This window comes from Aptenodytes forsteri, unplaced genomic scaffold, assembly GCF_000699145.1.
Source record: "Aptenodytes forsteri isolate BGI_AS27 unplaced genomic scaffold, ASM69914v1 Scaffold31, whole genome shotgun sequence".
Lineage (NCBI taxonomy): Eukaryota > Metazoa > Chordata > Aves > Sphenisciformes > Spheniscidae > Aptenodytes > Aptenodytes forsteri.
Window position 1 is genome coordinate 760,205 of NW_008794713.1, and position 19,740 is coordinate 779,944.

Sequence of the window (19,740 nt, forward strand, 5' to 3'; positions counted from 1 at the left end):
TGAGTGTTTGCCGTGGAAGTGGAGGGGCTAGAACAGAGAGAAAAACAGAAAACCTGTTTTGTTTCTCTTGAAAAACTTTGCTTAACCAGTTTGATGCAGCTGAGAGGAGCTTTTAGTTAGAGTTTTATTTTCCAGACTGAATGTTACTTCCTTACTTGGCATTTCTTTTTCTGTCTTTCTGCTAGATTAATATCTGTTTTATGTTGTCCATATAATATGATCCAAATTTTGACTAGCTTTGATGGGCCTTGACCACCTGTGCTGGAGAATACCTTGGACAATTATGTTCTAGTTTACTAGCTCCTAAAGCTACGATAATGCAGAAGATGTCTGCGCTGATTTTATTTAATTTTTTGACTGGGACGTGGAAACTCTCTTTTGGGGTTATGTGAAATTAATGAAATACAAAAAGCTGGAAGCAAGTGTCAAGGTATCTAAGCAGAACTCTTCTCCCAGGTAATTTCCAGCCTGTTTTGGAGGGAACTGGCATTTTTTCCTTGGTGCCAAGCGGTAGAGATTTACAGTGTTTACTCTCTGAAATTTCAGATTATTTCCTATAGCTCTGTATGTAGAAAGCAAGAAGAGATGATGTTTATATGCAGTTTCCTGGGAGTACCTTTTAGGAAGCAGCTTTTGGGAGGAGCCCCTATAGTAACCATGCAGATGACTGAAACAACATTTTCCTGAAGCTTTGTTCTGCCTCACCTTCGTGTGCCTTGAACCTATACACACGCACCGTACATGTACCTATGTGATGTGTATTTTTGGGTTCCATATCATGAAGTCATTTAGCTTCTCTCATAAATTGAGCTTGCTGGCAGTAAGAGTACAGCAGACAAGATTTCACTCCTGCCTCAGTCTCTTCCCCTGTCATTCTTCATTCATTTTAAAGGCTTTACACATGGTCTTTCAATAAATTCCTTACTGGATAAGTGGAAGTGGAAGATTTCCCTAAAATTGGTAATAAGGATCCAGCTGTGGAATGAAAACATAAATCAAGTTTTCTTGTCCGGTTTATTCTTGCCTTTGCAGCTAACCCTGCCAATATAGTTGTAGTGTTTTCTGTGCAATGTGGATGTTAGTTTACTACTTCCATTTTAATAAAAACAAAACCAAACCCCACCGTGTTCCTTTTACCCTGCACTGATTTTTTCAGTCCTGCCTTTGCTTCTTCCATCTTCTTCTCAATTTAATCTTTGGTTTTCCTTCAGATTTCCGCTAACTGCTTCTTTCTTTTACTCTGTGGTTGTGTTTGCCCACTCCATAGTGTCTGGTGAGAGGCGTCCGTTCATTACTAGCGTTATGTGGCCAGAGCTTTGCTAGTTTTGCTTCTTAACTAGGTAGTGAGAGGTGGCTGTGAACTGCCTGAGCCTGCAGGCCTGTCTATGTGAACTTCTCCTGTCAGCCCTACTGCAGAAAAACCTGTGAAAATGGAAACTTCTACCATCAAAAGCCGATGGAGTGCTATGACACTGCAGAGGATAGATGTGGAATAACCTTAACTCTTCCTCCTGTGCTCCTCTCTTCCTTGCTATTCTTTCCCTTACCCTTTTCTCCATTCTTTGATGGATGGGGGCATGTTTCATGCCGAAGGAGAGCGCAAACTTGGAGGCTAAGCAGAATGCTTTTCCACCCTTGCAGTGCTTTTCTTATTGAATTTGAAGGCTTTTTCTTGCGCCCTGCTCTTAATCTTGGTGTCGTGTGGATGGATTGGATGCAGTGAAGGAGAAAGAGGAGGTCTCCCCTTGTTCAAAACTTCAGCTGTGCACTCCGAAAGTCACCTAAATAAACTATGATATGGACAAGAGGGTTGATGACTGTGATACTGACTCTTAAGTATTCCTGATAGAAAGGATTCCTTAACTATAGAAAAACCACATTCTGTTATACTTTAAAAAAAATAAAGTTACCTTCTAGATCTACGTTATCTATGGTATTCCTGAACTTTACAGAGGGATGTGGTTATCAAAATACAAATGTGAGCATTGCATCTTGTCTTGTGAACTGTTGGGGAATGGATATATGGGTAGTGGGTTCCTACAGATCCCGTGATGGGAAGTAAGTGTAGTTAGTGCCCCACTTTGTGGAAAAAGGATTCAAAACCGTACTGATAAATCACTTCCCCTCACCCATCTTTTTGGATTATTTAAATGGATGTTTCCAGGTATGAATGATCAAGTTACTATTCAAAAACTACAGTATAAAGTAAGACGTTAGTCTCATGCTTTCTTAAATATTAACTCCACATCTCCTAAAGGCTGAGAGGGTATCATAGGGCAGCAAAATGAATGGAGTCAGGAAAGCTGTATAGGTGTTTCTGTAAAATGTGAACATCTAGCCTCAGTTACACAACTGGAATGAAACTTGTATTCACTGCAAATGTTTATCAAATTTTAGCAATTACAGCAGGATTATTTTTTTCCCCCCATCACTTGGGCGAAGTATGAAGAAAAAAAGGATTTGATGTATTTTAGGTCAACCTGTTTTTCTCTCTGCTGCTGTGTAGTGTGTGTACTGTTCTTATAAGAGGCATGACTGTACAGTCCATTTATGGGCTATTTTCCTTTGTGGTATTTAACCCACATTTATTTATTGATTTTTAAGATTAATTTTAGTAAGCACAGTTTTATAAATCTTGTGATTATACTGACTGGTAAAAAGCTCAGGAAACCACAGAAACTCTTTTTGACTGCTGAAGCATTTTTTGTTTAAAATGAATGCGGTCTTAACTGCCTGGAAAATATGATCAAAACCATAGGTCCTGTTCCTGCAATTGGCTTAATGCAGTTAGGTCCCTGTAACCACGTAGAGCTCAATTTCTTTCACTAATAATAACAGCAACAACAACAAGGTAAACGAGTAAATGCAAGAATTCCCTAAAGGGGACAAGTATTTGTGACTTTTCTTCTCTGATTTATGAAACTCTAAATAAAATGACATCGGGTGTCAAAATAACATCATATAGTACTTTATGTAGCAGTAACCTATAGTGCTACTATAGTACTTCATGCTGTAGTAAATAATGATAGATTGTAAATCACAATTTAACTGTGTTTACTTTTATTGCGTTAAGAAATAGCCCACAAGCAAAGTTATAGGAAACCGAGACTGAGAATCTCAGTGCTGGGTATATATAGAACTGAGTTCCTGTTCTTTGCATCTGCAGTTCTTGCACCCTGAGTTGTAGGCGTCCAGGAGCCTGGTGTTAAAAAGTCTCGTTAATCAAAACTTCTTAATTTTTTTTTTTTTTTTATTATTCTTGCAAGACCACCCCAGGTCTGAGCTTTTTGTTTTTCTTTTTTCCCTTTTTAATATTATCTGCAAAACAATGAGATTGTTCAAATTGCGGCACTGATTTCGGGCAGATGGTTTTGAAATTTAAGGTACTTTCATGTTACATGCCTCTGAAATCCAAAACCGTGTGAGGGATGGTGATGGTTGCTGTTGTTTTTTAAATAGGCATTTCGTTGCCTACCTGCTGTGGTTGCTTTCTTCAGTATGGGGGGGGAGAGAGTAGACTGCAAACCAATGAGATTGTTCAAATTGCGGCACTGATTTCGGGTAGATGGTTTTGAAATTTAAGGTACTTTCATGTTACATGCCTCTGAAATCCAAAACCGTGTGAGGGATGGTGATGGTTGCTGTTGTTTTTTAAATAGGCATTTCGTTGCCTACCTGCTGTGGTTGCTTTCTTCAGTATGGGGGGGGAGAGAGTAGAGGTGACAGGGACTGGTATGTAAGTTTTTAACTTTGAATTTGGGGCGGGGGGTGTTTGGTGGTTTGTTTTTTTAAGAGTAGTGGACTATTCCAAGGCATAGTTGTCTCAGTGAATGTCATTTTCCAGGGTTGGTGTTTTTAAAGTTTCAGTGAGAACCATTGGCCATTTCTGGAGCGAGACCAGGGCATGAACATGTCTTGTGCATGGTTACAGCTGTCAACGTGTTCTTTAACAAGCTCTGGTAAGGTCATGTTTTGCATTAGGAATTTGAAATTTGGCAGGTAGTCTTTGTGCTAGGGTTCTGCTGCTGATAATCTGACTAAATTTGACCAAATTATAAATGTCTGGGGGAAGGGGAGCAGTCTGTTTCCATCTGCACAGCAGATACGTAGCCGGAGGTGGCCTGATGTCCATGGTGATTGAATATTCTCATTTTGCTGCTCCCAGAGCCGGGCTGTTTGCATCCTCCCCTGGCCAGGGAGCATTTATCAGTTGAGATCTGTAGGGACAAGCTGAAGCTTGTGTAAGTGCTGCTCCCAGCTCCTGTGGGATGGGACTGTGCACCCAGCGATGCTTCTGGTGCTGCTTGGCAATGGTTGAAGCCACATGGAATCATAGAATCATTTAGGTTGGAAAAGACCTCTAAGATCATCGAGTCCAACCGTAAACCTAACACTGCCAAGTCCACCTCTAAACCGTGACCCTAAGCGCCTTGTCTACACGTCTTTTAAATACTTCCAGGGATGGTGACTCCACCACTTCCCTGGGCAGCCTCTCCTCTAAACCATGTCCCTAAGCGCCACCGTCTACACACTAAAGAAAGAGTATAGAAGCAGGAGCCTGACGTGACAACGATTAGGAGAAATTGGAAGGGGGCTGTGGCTGGCTGCACAAGGAACATGGGATGGGTGCAGTGGGGGAGAGAGACATGAATTAAACAAGAAACAGGTAAGATTTGGGATTGCTGAGCAAAGAAACGAGAAAAGAGGCAGGGTAGGAGCAGAGGGACAAAATGCTGGAGAAGGTGAAGTCAGACTTCTTTTCCATGAGAGGCTGGAACGGGCAAGGTGTGGGTGGGGGAATTGGAAGCTGGGAAGAGAAAGATCTGAGAAGGAATGGGATCTGGGAGGACAAGGAGCTGGGTATGGGCTACAGGGCGGGAAAACAGGAAGGGTGAAGGCTTGTGCGTAGCACAGGGAGCTATAGGTGGATGAGAAAGATGTGATTGGAGACGTTGGAGGGCTCAAGGTCGTACTTGAGGTTATCTAACTTGTTCCAGTCCCGTTCCTCTTGTCCCGTGGGAACGCCCTTTGTGAGAGAGCACCTGACGGGACCTGAGACTCCTGAGTTCCATCATAGTGTGAATCAAGGAACTTCCACTTTGGTTGGTAAAGTGGAGGGATGTGCCCCACAAAATAACGCCAGAGGGAGTGGGAAGAAACATGGGCCTCGTTTTATTTGTGGGAGGAGGTTGCTTTGCTATTTCGCTCGTAAATGAGGGACTATAAGAAATAGCTATTAGAGATTTAATCAGTAAGTTGATCTTTTGTCGGGGTAAGTGTATTTTATCTCAGAGGGGAAAAAAACCAACCACTGGGTATCACTTTAGAGCAAATTGAGTAAAATTCTTTCTTTTCAATAAGCGTCTAGAAATATGTCCCATTATGTCCCATTGCTTTGGATTTCCATTGTGTGTGAGGTCAAAACAAACAGTATTTTATACTACCCATTTTCATAGATACATTTTGTTTTTAAAAGTACGTTAAATTTTCAGTACTCTAAGCATTCAGAAGTCAGGAAATGAAACGTGCAACCACAACTTATCCCTGTTATATTTATATATTATAGAATGTAACCATTACTTTGTGATCATATACGGTTCTTCAAATAGCAGTATATTTTTCTTCTGGAAGGTTCAAGCGCTCAGCTTGAGATATTTTTTGTTGTCAGAGTGGTTCATTTGTTTATTTATATAAAATCTTCTCTTGAAAACAGGTATGTTCACGTGGTCGTAAATAAGCTGTTTTTAAGAAATCGCAAACAATTAATTGCAACCAAAGTGACTGTCTACGCTTATTTTAGCGCTTTGCAGTTGCGAAGTAACCCACTGACTTGCTGTATCTGATCATAGGTTTATGCTTATCAGCCTCGGGATGATCAAGTTCTCCTCTAGCAGAGTATCTTCTTGTACTGAAGTTCCTATGTGTAATCCATTAATTACACAACTAACAGCTTTTTTTAACTTTTCAGTTGCCTGCTTTGTGTAAGTATATGTGGATTTTTCTTTGTCTTTCAGGCTGTTCCTGTTATTCGTCTATGTTGTCCGTCCTGACTAGTTGTCCTTGTTTACTGAAACTCCTTGGATGACTTGCTTTCATCTATACCGTCATCACTTTGTCTTAAAATAGTATTATTGACTTGTTATAACCAGAAATTATACCTGTTTCCGCATCCACTCATAGCCTGCTGTAGGTGGAAACCTTTCTTGTAGTGATTTCATGTTTCCTATTTGTTCCTCAGCCTTGACCATTCTTCCCTTAAATACCTCTCAAGTCTTTCCTTCTTCCCCATATTCTGATTTTTCTATCCTTTGAGCAAAAGGGGTTTACCAGAAATTGTCACACTTGAGCCTGTTGCTGGGGCTGTTTGTCACCTTAGCCAGCACTGCACTACAATTAAACAGTGGTTTTCCCATCTATAGGTTATAGTCATTGGCTTCACTTCAGCTGCCTTGTGGGAAATAGGGAGGTGCTGACAAAAAGTCAGGTACTAGGTAGCATGTGGTAACGGAGATGCTTTTTTTTTTTTTTATTATTTTAATGATCTGAACTTTTATTTTGTCTCTTCATACATGGTACAGAAATGACTTCTGTATCTCAAACTATATCAGCTTACCTACTAACATTAATTTCCTGAGCCTACCAAATGTCTTCAGTGGCTATATCTTTTTTGTTTGTTTGTTTTAGTGTATCTAGTCTGTAATGATATTTGGGATGTACCTCTTGTTGCATAGGCCTTTGTATGCATGATTTTCAAAGCATAAATGGGTAAGAATCCTTTTAGGAGGTTCCTCCTTTTTAGGAGGTTCATCAAAAAAACACCAAGATCTTTCAGCATAGGCAAATGCAATCTTCTCTGAAATACTTAATGAAAGAGGCTTTCGGGTATGCTAGGGATAAAGTGAGGGAGGAGAGAGTTTGATGAATCCTAATTAAGATGCTATTTCAAATGTCTCTTGTACTGTGAAAGAGCATCAAGAGACACAGAGTTAAGGTGAGAATGATGGGAGGTAAATGAAAGAAACGTGCGTGCACGTGGAATTTGCAGAGCCTAGAAGGTTAAAAAAATGTTTAAAAAAGAAAAGAAAAAAAAAAGGCATTTTAAAGATAGTACTTGTAAAGTATTACCCTTGTCTAGAATAAGCTTCATAGGATTTTCTTTTTTTTCACTTGGGTTTTGCTTTGGAATCTATTGACTAAGAGTTTTGATAAAATGTATGTGTAATTATGTCTTGACTATTAAGCATTACTTACGGTAGGATCCTACACAATACTACGGGAAATATAATATCCCCCAGCGCCTTGTGTTAAATAATACCCAGATTTTTGCCAGCAATACTCCTATCACAAATGCTGGGAAAAGCCGCAGTACCCGTTGCGGAGCTCGGCTTGGGGTGCTCTGCGGGGGAGTACTCGAAAAGCAAGTGCCTTGCTGGCCGTCAGGGGATGGGTGGCCTGGGCAGCCGGGCGCTTACAGGGGGCATCAAGCTGAGGGTAGCCAAGAAAATCAGGTGTGTGAAGGTGGTGGCTGCTTTTCTGCCCCAAAGGAGGAGCCCTATAAGAATGCTTCCTTTAAAAAAAATTGTTTTTTCCCTTTAATTCTGCTGCTTTGAATGTCTCTGATTAATCACGTGTAGGTCTGTCCTGACTGCAAATTTTGCTGTGAGCGGAACTGTTGGATGCATTTCTCAAAGGTCTTCGTTGTCATCATCCTGTGTATTTGATAGGATAGGTCTTACTTTGCTTTGTGTTTGGAGCTGATAAAAATGCTTTTAAAGGCATAGGTGGGAGTATGGTGGTGGAAGGGAAGGAGGACTTGATCCCAACTGATAATGAAAAGAAACGCTTAAAGCAAAGAGAGCCTGTGACATACGTGTTTGGGATTTAAGGGTAAAAGTTGATGGATAAAACGAAGCAGAATTATATGTAAGTTACAGGGCTTTGTGAGTATGTATTTCAGAGTAGGTGACATAAAACAACTATAGTCTAAACCTCTCCATTCTCATCACTAATATAACTTGCATTACTGCGGTGTTTTGAGTGCCTGTTGGGTCCTCAAAACAGCATAGTACTTAAGATCTTTGATGTTTCACAGATTGTAGTATAAATCATTTCCTTAGTTTATGGGGCTTTGTGGGAGGCATATGCTCTGTGTGTGTGTCTTAAACTTACTGCACAAATTAAGGCTGCTGACTAGAAAAGAGGTTCGGCAGCAGGCATACCGTAAAATACATCAGACTGCCTTGCTGACTCATATTCGGAAGGATTGGTCAACAGCAGTCTGTTGGCTGATTATATTGGTGATATTCCAAACCCAACTACAGGGAGCATGGGGAAAACTCAATACCAAAGTGGACTGATGGAGGAGAAACAAAGATCAGGAAGATAATTAGAAAGGGACAATAAGAACTTCCTACGTGAAGCGTTCTTTTTATAATACAACTTTTAATTTTCTCTTCAAAGAAATATGTTCCATTTAAAAACAAGTTGTCATCTGCAATGACAAATGTGCTGTTAATATTCTTACAGGACTCCTACGTAGCCTACTGATATTCCACTGTATGAAAAGCATCCTGGCCTGTATCAGACATAGTGTGGCCAGCAGGAGTAGGGAAGTGATCGTGCCCCTGTACTCGGCACTGGTGAGGCCGCACCTCGAATACTGTGGTCAGTTTTGGGCCCCTCACTCCAAGAAGGACGTCGAGGTGCTGGAGCGTGTCCAGAGAAGGGCAACGAGGCTGGTGAGGGGTCTGGAGAACAAGTCTGATGAGGAGCGGCTGAGGGAAATGGGGTTGTTTAGCCTGGAGAAGAGGAGGCTGAGGGGAGACCTCATCGCTCTCTACAACTCCCTGAAAGGAGGTTGTAGCGAGGTGGGGGTCGGGCTCTTCTCCCAAGTAACAAGCGATAGGACGAGAGGAAATGGCCTCAACTTGCGCCAGGGGAGGTTTAGATTGGACATGAGGAAAACTTTCTTCACTGAAAGGGTTGTCAAGCATTGGAAGAGGCTGCCCAGGGAAGTGGTGGAGTCCCCATCCCTGGAGGTATTTAAAAGTCGTGTAGATGTGGTGCTCAGGGACATGGTTTAGTGGTGGACTTGGCAGTGTTAGGTTAACGGTTGGACTCGGTGATCTTAAAGGTCTTTTCCAACCTAAGTGACTCTATGATTCTGTAATTCATAAAGGTTTGCACAGATCCAGGCTCTGGGCTGAACGGAAGAAGCTGTGTTAGTAAAATAGCTCTCGGTCTCCCATTTCCTTCTCAAATATAGGCAAAGAGAAAAAGATTGCTTAATGTACTGCCCTTGATGAGCTGAACAGTGTGCATGACCATAATTACTAATCCCCTTAAATACACAGAATTTCAAATGACAAATTTAATATTATGGAAACTACAAATACGGGGTGACCTTTTTGGATTCCAGTTCTGTGCTCTTTTAGTGATTAGCAACTGAGTGACTTACATCATTTAAAAACATGGCATACAATTGTTTGTAAAGTGAACACCTGATTATCAAAGAAACGAAGTAACCTTTTGCCATTACCATTAATGAGGCAAGGCGGTGTTTTGCACCTTTAACAAACAAATAATGAGATCTAAATACCTATGTGTTGATTGTCCATTTCTCCAGGTTACCTGAATGTGTGAGTACACCCAATGTTTTTGCTTTCAGATGCGGAATCATTTCTCTGTGGCAATGTTGAGTTGTAGTGGAAGAGTCCTGCACTACCAAACCAAGGGATGATGCTATGGTGTAACACTTCGTAATGAGAGACGCCTAAACTTTGAGCTTGAATTTTGCCACAGATTTTGCAGAATTTAGTATTATATTCCTTCAGAAGCCTGTGTAGATATCCTTGCATAGATTATCCGGGGTTTTTTTAGGTAGCTGTATGAGGCTTTAGATTCTGAAAGTGCTATTTTTTAAATATTTCACTAAAATATATATATATATATATGATTTTAGTTTTACTTTCCAGGTATCCCTTCTTTTTCACAAATAAAGTTATGATTCTTTCCATCACAGTTTATTTGAATGTGTCTGTCCTAGACACAAGGAGTAAATAGTACAAAATCAGCAGCAGCTTGAAGTAGTTCCCAGCATTGCCTTTCCCTTTGTGTTCTGCAAGTCATTCAGTGGCCAAGTCTCCATATCTCCTCACAGGAAATCAGTTGCTACTTCTCCATCCTCTTTCTTGAAGAAAGAAGGGGTTTTGCTGAGCGAGCTTGTTAGTGGGAGGAAGAGGGAATTCTAAAAGCAGAAATGACATAAAATGAAGGGCAACAATTCTTTTCACTCATCCAAAGGAGCGGTGGGAAGAAGGAATATAGTCAGAAGTGTGTTTTCATATAGCTTTTTAAGAGAAGAGGCTAATTAATGAAGTTGATCAGTGAGGTTGGTGGGGTTTGGCTGGGTTTTTAAGACATCTGAACATGAAGTTTCAGTGAAATGTACTTAATATATCAAATATATCAAAGTTATACAGAGTGACAACTTTGTGTGGAATAGTCCTTGTTTAAGCAAATTTTTGGTTTGACCCAGAATAACCCTGAATTTATAGAGGATCTTCTCCATGTTTTTAGGGCAGTTCCTGTTGACTCATTTTTACCAGTCCTTTAAGGCAGGGTTTTTTTGTGCATATGTTTGCTGTATCACTCCAGGTTGGTCGGCTGAGTACTCTAAGAGGAAAGAGCGGATTGATTCTCCTTCTGCAATAAACTCAGAAATGGTGGTAAACTTCATCCACCCTGATAGTGGAGAGCACTGAAAGATATGAAGCTCTTAACCTAGCTGATGACTTTCTCTAACCTGTTAAGGGAAGAGACCTCACCTCTGGCAAGAGAAAGGCTTCAGTGTGAAGTCAACAGTTAACCTGTTGATCTGCCCTGTGTCCTTCAGCATGTGCGCTCTTGCCGATCAGTCAGAGCTTGTACGTGCTGCCTCTTGCCCAACTTGTAATGAGGGAAAATGGGAAGGAATTGGCAACGTTATTCAGGTGGCTAGGGTGGAACTGGAGACTTTTTAAAGTGTGAAGGGTAAGATCGAAAGAATATAGATAGGAGTGTGGTGGCACAGGGCATAGAAATTAGGGAATTGCCAAATCTCATCATCTTTCTACACTTAGTGTGTTTCCAGATGTCTTATGATAAAGTTGATGAGATCTACTAGGTGATAATACTGCAGAAGTCTGTCTTTTTCTTTTTTTTTTTTAAATTTTCTTTTATTCTTGCTTTAGAATACAATAGGTTTTGGTCACATTTGAAGCTGGAAGCTAATTTACCTATCTTAAGGAATGCGAGAGTCCAGACAACTTTCTATGTTCTTATTCAGACCTAGGTGCTGAAGAACTTTGTTCTTTTTTTTTTCAGATATTGAAAAATATCACTTGGTATGCTGAGCGTGTCTTAACAGAGATCTCACTTGGGAGTCTCCTGATACTAGTCGTGATAAGAACCATCCAGTACAACATGACACGGACAAGGGTAAGAGTTACGTGTAGCGCTTATGCACGTAGAGTGGATTTCTAACTTCAACAGCATGAATTCGATTTCAAACAGGGTGTGGGATTTTCTTCATTCTGTTGCAACCAGTTGGCATCTGAATTTACAGGAGGGAAGGAATGGGCAGATCAGCCATATTAACGAAGCACAACAATAAGTGGTTCTGAACTTGTAACACCGTCTCTGTATTATCGTTCAATCCATTGAGTGGGTTTCTCTAAAGTCCATGATTCAGGCACCGAACTGCTCATCTTCAGATGAGAAGGAAAAGTTCCTTAGGTTGATGAGAAGAAATGACTCCTTATAGGTTGTTTGTGTCTGTTCAGTTACTCAGAAGTGGGAATTTCAGCTCTATTTATTGTTAGTGCTTTTATGAAGTAGGACAGTGACTGGGCCGTAAAACCTTTTTGAGCCCTAGCAAAGCAAAACTGCTTCAACTTCATAGCCTCCTATCAGAGTGTCTTTGTGCATTTTTCAAGCATTTGATTCTATACCTTATCTCAAACACGTAAGCATGGTATTATACACTTTTGTATATTTTCAACAATTAAAGGCACAGAAGTTTTTAGATGAAAAAGTAGGGAAAAAAATTAAATATATTTTAAATTGGAAAACTTAAGGGTTTCACTTTTATGATCAAAAGCATTGGAAGAAACGAGGACATTCTTGGCATATATTTGTAGGATCTGGAATCTGTTACGTTATGTAAATGCATATTTTAGACTTGAGTAGGGAAAATAAATCTCTCTTGGATTGGATAAGCGGACAAGTTTGGTTCTGTGAAAACCCTCAACTTCGACAGGGCCGTCATTGAAATGCTTATCTGGTCAAATGGTTTCAGGGATGCTAACAAGGGGACCGGATCTCTGAAGTATCGTATGGTTATAGTTGTGGGATATACAGAATGCTTTGAAAGAGTTAATAGGGAGATGAGTTATGAAGCAGAAAATTTTAGGATAAGACTGCAAAAAGGAGAGAGAGGGAGTGGAGGAGAATGTCTTTCAATATATGTTACGTCTGTGATGGCATTGTAAATCAACATTGCTAAAGAAGTGAAGACACACACATACATATGCATGTACACGTACACATATATACGCTCTGAAATCTGTATGAAACAATCACTCTTTTATAAGCCTTGTATTTTAAGAAAACATATTTAAAACATCACCAAGTATATACACTTTGCGTTTCTGCTATATGCTTTTGACCGTGTCCTTCAAAGCCACATATATTACTCAGTCTTTTGAATGATTCCTGCAATTGGTGTCAATATATATCAAAAGGACAATTTGATGTGTTTTTTTCCTTTCCTCCTCTTTCTGACAGGACAAATACCTTCATACAAATTGTCTGGCAGCCTTAGCAAATATGTCAGCACAGTTCCGCTCACTTCATCAGTATGCTGCTCAGAGGATCATCAGGTAAATATAAAACTTCACAAATAGACTTCTCTTGAAACTCATCTTTGCTGAAACTCAGGAGTAGAGGAACTTGAATTTTATATACCTCAATAGATACTGATGAACTAAATAGCTGAAATGATAACTGAATAACTAAATAATCCCAGAATAAATCTTACTTGCTTTGTACTTGATTCTGTTCTGAATGCACAAAAAGTATTAGTTTCTCTGTCTGAGAAACTTCTGACTTTTGATTCTCTTAACAGGACGGCCAGTAGCTGCTTTCAAACCAGAAGGTTTTCAGGGATTTGTGTGAATTATACTTTTTTTTAGTCATGTGTCACGTTATTATAAAAATGCACTGAGTGGTGGTTCTCAAGTACTACGCAGACTGGATTTGCAACTTGCTTTACTTTTTCCGGCGTATTTGGCAAAAGATCTATTTGTTAAATCAGACGTAACGCAACGATCATTTTGTGACGGGGCCCTACAAATATGGGCAATAAAACCTACACCCGTGCTTTTCAAGTGATAAAGTTTATTAGCCTGTATAGTAATAAATAGTTGATATCTGCTCTGGTTCGAAAACAGGGCCATAGCTTTAAAGAAGTAGATACTGAAGTTGGTCCTTCCTATTTTGTATCTGTGCTGCAGACCACTTTTGTAAAGGCAGGTAATCATGCGTCAGGCACCCTTCTCATCTTGGCAGCCAGCCCTGCTCCACGCTCCAAGGGAAACCGGGAAGGTCCTTGTTAATGCGATCTGGAATAAACTGTTATAGTGCTTGTCAAGTACAGACAGTGTGCCAAAAATAAGTACATGATAATTGCGTGCCTGTACACTTTGTAAAGGACTGGGTTAACGAGAGATACATCGTGTTCTTAAACCACTGCTCTTCAGGATTTAATTCTTTCCGAGCCCCTTCTCTTTTGGAAATGGTTGGTTGTAAAAGTATGGACATGTATCCAGGATGAATGCATTCTGCCATTACCTTTTCCCTGCTTGACAGTCACCCTCTTTTCATACCCTTGGCAGTGATAATGAGTGTTCAGAATTTGAATTGAAGCTATTTTCCTGTTACGTATCACAGACATTGTCTTAAATACCTGCTCTCTTCATTTCTCAGATCATAGACATAGAGTCTCTGAGTTTTCCAAGCATTTGCAAATGTTGGCCTCTGAAATCATAGATCCTAGCGTGGTGTGAGATACACTACCTTGATGCTCAAAAACATGGTCTGGTTTTTAGTGTGATACTACTTTTTCCACTTCAGGGCTTTTTCCTATGTTCCCGGTTTCTGTTTTGTTCCATTTTATTCTACTGCTGTTTCTGCAGACCAAAGCACGAGCTGTGTTCCTCTGGTTATATTTGGGCCAGGAAGAGGTTATCTTGCTAGTCCCGTTACAGGCGGCTGTTATCACCACTCAGTAATCTTGTAGTCGTGTGGCGTAACTGCACGTGTATTTCCGTGTGGCTTGGCTTTTGTCAAAATGCTCTGAGTTTGTGGACGTCTCCTGTTGAAAACTTAAACTCATGGTTCATAGTAAGCTCAGCTGGATTATTTTGGTTTGATTGGGTTATGAAATGGCTAAGCATGTGGTCTGCTGGCTTATCAGAAGAGGTGGCAACCATCAGTAGAGAAGCAGCAACCTCAGTACCTTTGCACGCACGTCTCACCTCAACCTTAAAACTCGGAAACATAAAAGGAGCCTTTGTGTGCTGTGAGGCTCCTCCCTACACCAGCCTTTTCCAGCCTTCTCACATGCAGTTTTCACCATCTGTAATGGCATCTTTGGGGCAGATTGACTCCCTGACCTTTAAGACCCACCTCAAGACCCAAGGAAGGACGTGCAACACCCAGAAATTCTCTTGCACTCCGTGTATGCAACGTTTCAACAATCTGCTGTGACGTTTGGGTGCCTTATTCGTCATCTCTCTAGGCATGCATAGTTACGACGAGACTTCAACATTGCTGCTTGATTTTAGTTGTGAAATAATTGTGCTGATATTCTTATTGAAGGCAGACAGACTGCTGTTGTTGCTTAACACTGGTGTGCGGAAAGGAGGCAATAGGGGCAAGTGGCAGAAAACAGGGGAAAAAAAAATCCGTCACATTAAAATTGTCTGTCAAGTTACCTGTCTTTTACTGTGTGAAGGACTAGCAAAGCCACCCTTGAAATGTGCCAAATAGAGAGACCTTAGAGCAAACACATAGTACTGGCATATTCGAAACTCTTAGTTCTTCCAAAGATGTAAGCTCTTAGTAGCTACTGTTGGTTGGTTTCTGTATGGCTTTTAGCAGAGGGACTTCGCATGGGATCTGAGCTGGGCAGTATCACAAATAATAACCAAACAATATCCAACCAACTGTAGTGTGGTAGGATAGCAGTCTGAGAAGGATGCTGGTTATACCAAGCATTGGGTGCCAGCAGGGTTGGAGCTGTATTTATAGTTGGATATAATGTAAGGATAGGTACGGAAAATGGATATACTCATCAACGGAAAAAGTAAAACAAAAAGGCAATATGATATATATTATATATAATACGATATTCTTACATAGTCCAAAGATATTCCGTGCTGTTATTTTTAAGCCTCATTGTAGCCAGACGCTCCATGTTAGTATAGTGTAGAAATTGTAATGAAGGACGTGAATTTAAATTTAAAACAGAACCAGAAAAACAAGAGGAGGGTTAGGGAATATGTTTGATTCCCCCCCCCCCCCCCCCCCCCCCCCCCCCCCCCCCCCCCCCCCCCCCCCTACATCTGGACAATAGGCAAAAATGGCCACCAAGACTGGGATTTAATTTGTCACTATGATCATGATTGCTTATAAATCAAAAGACCCTACTATAAAAATGTATTAAAATCTGTTGTAAAATGTCCTGTGGGGCTAGGACACGGGCAGGCTGGAAGGAAGAGTCAGTTCCAGGGCCAGCCTGTCTCCCGTAAGACTTTACTGCTAGTATGGTAACATTTTCTTCTCAGGAGCTTTACAGCCTTGGGTTCCCTGGCAGGCTTAAGCACCATAAAGGAAGTATTTTAACCTGATTTCCTCTCAAGATACACAGTTTTGTTATAAGGTTTCAGTTATCAAGAAAAGCAGTAGGAATAAATACTTATGAACACACATATTTCTTAAGAGATTGATATTTTGAGGCATACGTTGTCCTTTGTTTTCCTACCTTACGAAGTCTGTTAGCCACCCTTACTAAATTTAGCCTGCACTGATGGACCCAGCTTGCTCCATGATGCCAAATCAGAATATTTATATTTAAATTCCTATTCTGGTTCCACCATCAGAGTGGAAGCATCTCTGAGAGAATAAACCACAGTATTCATAATGAAAAAGTGTTTTCTGTGAAGGAAAAGCCTAAAAAGAAGATGGTACTTTATATTACATGAAGTATTTTAGGGTATAGGTTTTTAAATTAAGTAGCTGTGAAACACTTAACTTAAAATCTGCTTAGCAATACAACAGTCATAATTTAAGCCTCACCAGATGCTCTAATGATTCCTTCCTTAATGTGAGAAGTAATTCCATTTCCATGCAAGCTTTTTCCTAATCCTATTCTGAGCAGAGACTGCCAATTGTTCTAAATTCTGAAGACTATTTTCTATGAAAGAATTAGCTGAGAATATTCAATGTAGTGTACGTAAGAGCTCAGTAAAATACAACTTCATAATGTTGGGTAATTCGTATCATGTTCCAGCAAGCATGAAAATTGACAGATTTGTATAAATCTATCACAAGCAGCTGCTGGAAGTAAAAATAGATGTAATAGATGTTTTATAATAAGATCCAGGGCAGTATTCATTTAATGTTGGATGTCCTCTGCTGTAGACGGCCCTGACGTTGAGATCCTTCCCTTCTCTATCCGCTGTTACCACTGGTTTGTTTTTAATTACACGGAGCTATTTTATCAGCGTAGTGCCAAGGGTGATACTGCACTGCACTGTGTCTCTCTCATATTTGTAGTATCTTTAAATTATATTGGTAGACTATTATAAAAAAATAAAATAAAATGTGTGTTGATGTCGTCATTGTCACAAATGACTACCAGAGGTGGCTGTATAGTCTCTAAGCAACAAAGCACACCCAGGTGGAGTATTGCATACCTGCAATGAGGGTAGGTGTTTCCTTTGCCTGGTTTCTAGTCTACAAGTACAATTACCAAAAAGTAAAGCCACGCACCTAACTGGCATATTAGTGCAGGTATTCGACTTGTCACTTAAAACTGCAAGTCAGTTGGCATTAATTCCTTTAACCTATTTGGGAACAGCTTTCATGGCATTCAGCTTTTCTACAGCTAGCCTGCCCGCTTGGTAAATGGAGAGTCTTTCCCTGAACAGCTGTATTCTGACATCTCATCACCGTGGCATTCTAATAAAATTAGTGACACGAAGACAACTGGTTACTTAAGGCAAATGCTTTTCCTATAGCTTCATATATTGGAATGTTTGCTGTTTTCTAAGCAGCCGTATACCACTAGAGGTTGCCATACACCTCACTAATTAGACACGCACATTTAACATTAAATGACTTTATGGGGCTAGAAACACTGTCCAGTTTTCCTTTTTTTCTACACTATCACCACAGCTATTCACGTGCAGGGCTGTGTGAGGCATTAAGAACACTTTATAGGTTGCACTTCTCCCCGTTAGATGACTTAAGGAACTTAAAGATGGCACGTAATTGTATCAGTGTCATATTTTGTTGATTTCTTTGGCTGTCATAGAGAGTTCAGTGGGATTCAGGGAACGCTATGAAGAAAGAGGTTTCTGTCATCCTCCTGATGCTCACAGGAGTCAAGTGGGATTAGGAAAAAAGGTATGCTTGAAAGGGATACAGATCAGAGACTTTTAACTTGGGCATGCTATAGGGTGCAGTATGTTGTACTTGAGGGTCATCATAGCCCTGCTATACCTGTTACTAGAGCAAAGCGTGAGACGAAGAGCCGGCCGTACTGATTCTGTTGCTGTCTGGAAGAAGCAGAGATAGTAACCCTGCTTCTTACTGGTCAGCCAGCCTTGAAGCTGCTGGTGATGAGTGCTGTAGGGTATCCTGGAACATGATGCGGGGCACTGGAGTAGCTCAGTGTTGGGGTTTTTTCTTTTTTTTTTTTCCTTTTTTTAAATAGAGTTGTAAGTAGCGTGCTTAAATATCCATGCTTGTAGAGGATGACTGTGTCGCTGTGGTTCCCCAAGTCTACCTTCTCTCATCTGAGAGGAGGCTGAAACCCTTCTTTCCCTTTGCACTCTTCAACAGTGTCTTCATCACTTTGTAGAGTCAATTATGTTTCGTAAGCTACTAAGGAAAATTCCCATCTATTCTGATATGTGCTGCTGTATTTGAGAAGTTTCACCTCCCCAGCCAAACCATTTGTCTTACGGTTTTCTATGTTAGTAATTTAATTTTTCTACTACTGCTTCCTCTTATAGTCTGGCAGGATTTTCTTGAGTGCAAATATTTATGACAGTTCGTTAAGAATAAGAGTGCATGATGTTGCTTTAAACTGCACCTTTTGAGCTCCGTTTAAGATTATGCTGGATTAAAAATTATCTTTAAGTTGTAATGTGCGAGTTTCTGTAGAAACCTTGTATTGCTACTGCAGTAATTAAGTATTTCCCAGCTGCAAGTAGCTTTGATGAACAAATTCGATGCTGGATGAGGAAGAAAGCTTCCTGTAGTTAATGCTACAGAGTCAAAGATACGTATGGCGTGAGGAGAAAATGCATTTCTCATAACTGGTCTTTTAACTTGACTTTTTCCTAAGGAAGTCTCTGAATTTTGATAATAGATGCATGTAACTGTGTATTTTATATAAATATTTATATAAAATATTTTTTATTTCTTTATATATATTGTTGAAGTATTTTTAAACCTAAACTTCCTTCAACAGGGATCTCTGTGTATAGAGCAGAAGACATTTTGAATTTGCCAGGCATCTGGTTATTCAAATAGTCCAGTATGTGTGTTCCGCAAAGAAGAAAAACCTTTATGCAGCAGCAAGACATGTGTGATCTGAGCTGCTTATTAGGGGCCGCATTCAACTGAAAAATCTGAAATTGTTAGCGTGTGAATGTGGTGAAATTAGAATTTACCAATTGCTTAATAAATTTTTTTTAGCAGTGCCAATAATGAGATGTAATTGCTGGCTCGAAACTCATTAGGCTGCTCACATAGGAAGATAAACAAATTTCTCTCCCACATGGCTTTATGCTCTGAGCATTCTGGTTTTCCTGCCTTTTTTTTTTTCCCTTTGATGTCCACGGTGCTTTCGGGAAGCTCTTTAACATATAGCTTCCTCTTTCACCAGAGAATAGCGATGGGACAGTTGGTGCAGAAAACTAGTGAAATTGAGTTACCCAAATCAAAGGCACTTCTTAAGGAGAAAAACTTGGGCAAAAAAAAAAAAAGCCAGGTTGCTGCATGAATGCTTCAGAGCTGTTTGGTTTCTAATTCTCATCTGTTTTTAGTTCTTTGAAAAATTAAGTGTAGGAACAGAAGGGTTGCTTCTCGTAAAGGAATTGTGTTTTTTAAATGGTAAAATTTTAGCATAGTAAGCATTTCAAACTTCACATGAGATGTGTGAATTGAGCAAAAGAACTTAGGTGAATGGGGTATGCAATACTTCTGTTAAGCTCATCTTTCGGGCTTCTTTCTTACAGCAGGGGAATGAACGGTGGTAAATTAGAGCCGTTTTTCAGATAGGAAATTTCCTAAAATTGTTCCGAATTTGGGGGTGGAACCCTTTGACCCTCTGAAACCTTATTTTGGAAAAGTCTTATTTCAGAAAGGTCAGCTTTCAGTTGTCAGTAACCAAAAAGCAACATAGTA

General features: G+C 40.1%; 1 protein-coding gene across 2 annotated transcripts in view; it reads left to right on the plus strand.

Annotated features, from left to right (window-relative positions):
• Positions 1–19,740, plus strand: part of DYM (dymeclin) — a 218,972-nt gene that overhangs the window by 92,098 nt on the left and 107,134 nt on the right. For both annotated transcript variants that reach the window (XM_009273826.2, XM_009273825.2), the window contains 2 exons: positions 11,365–11,478; positions 12,826–12,920. In XM_009273826.2, the coding sequence (XP_009272101.1) occupies positions 11,365–11,478; positions 12,826–12,920 (209 nt within the window). The remainder of the gene's footprint in view (positions 1–11,364; positions 11,479–12,825; positions 12,921–19,740) is intronic.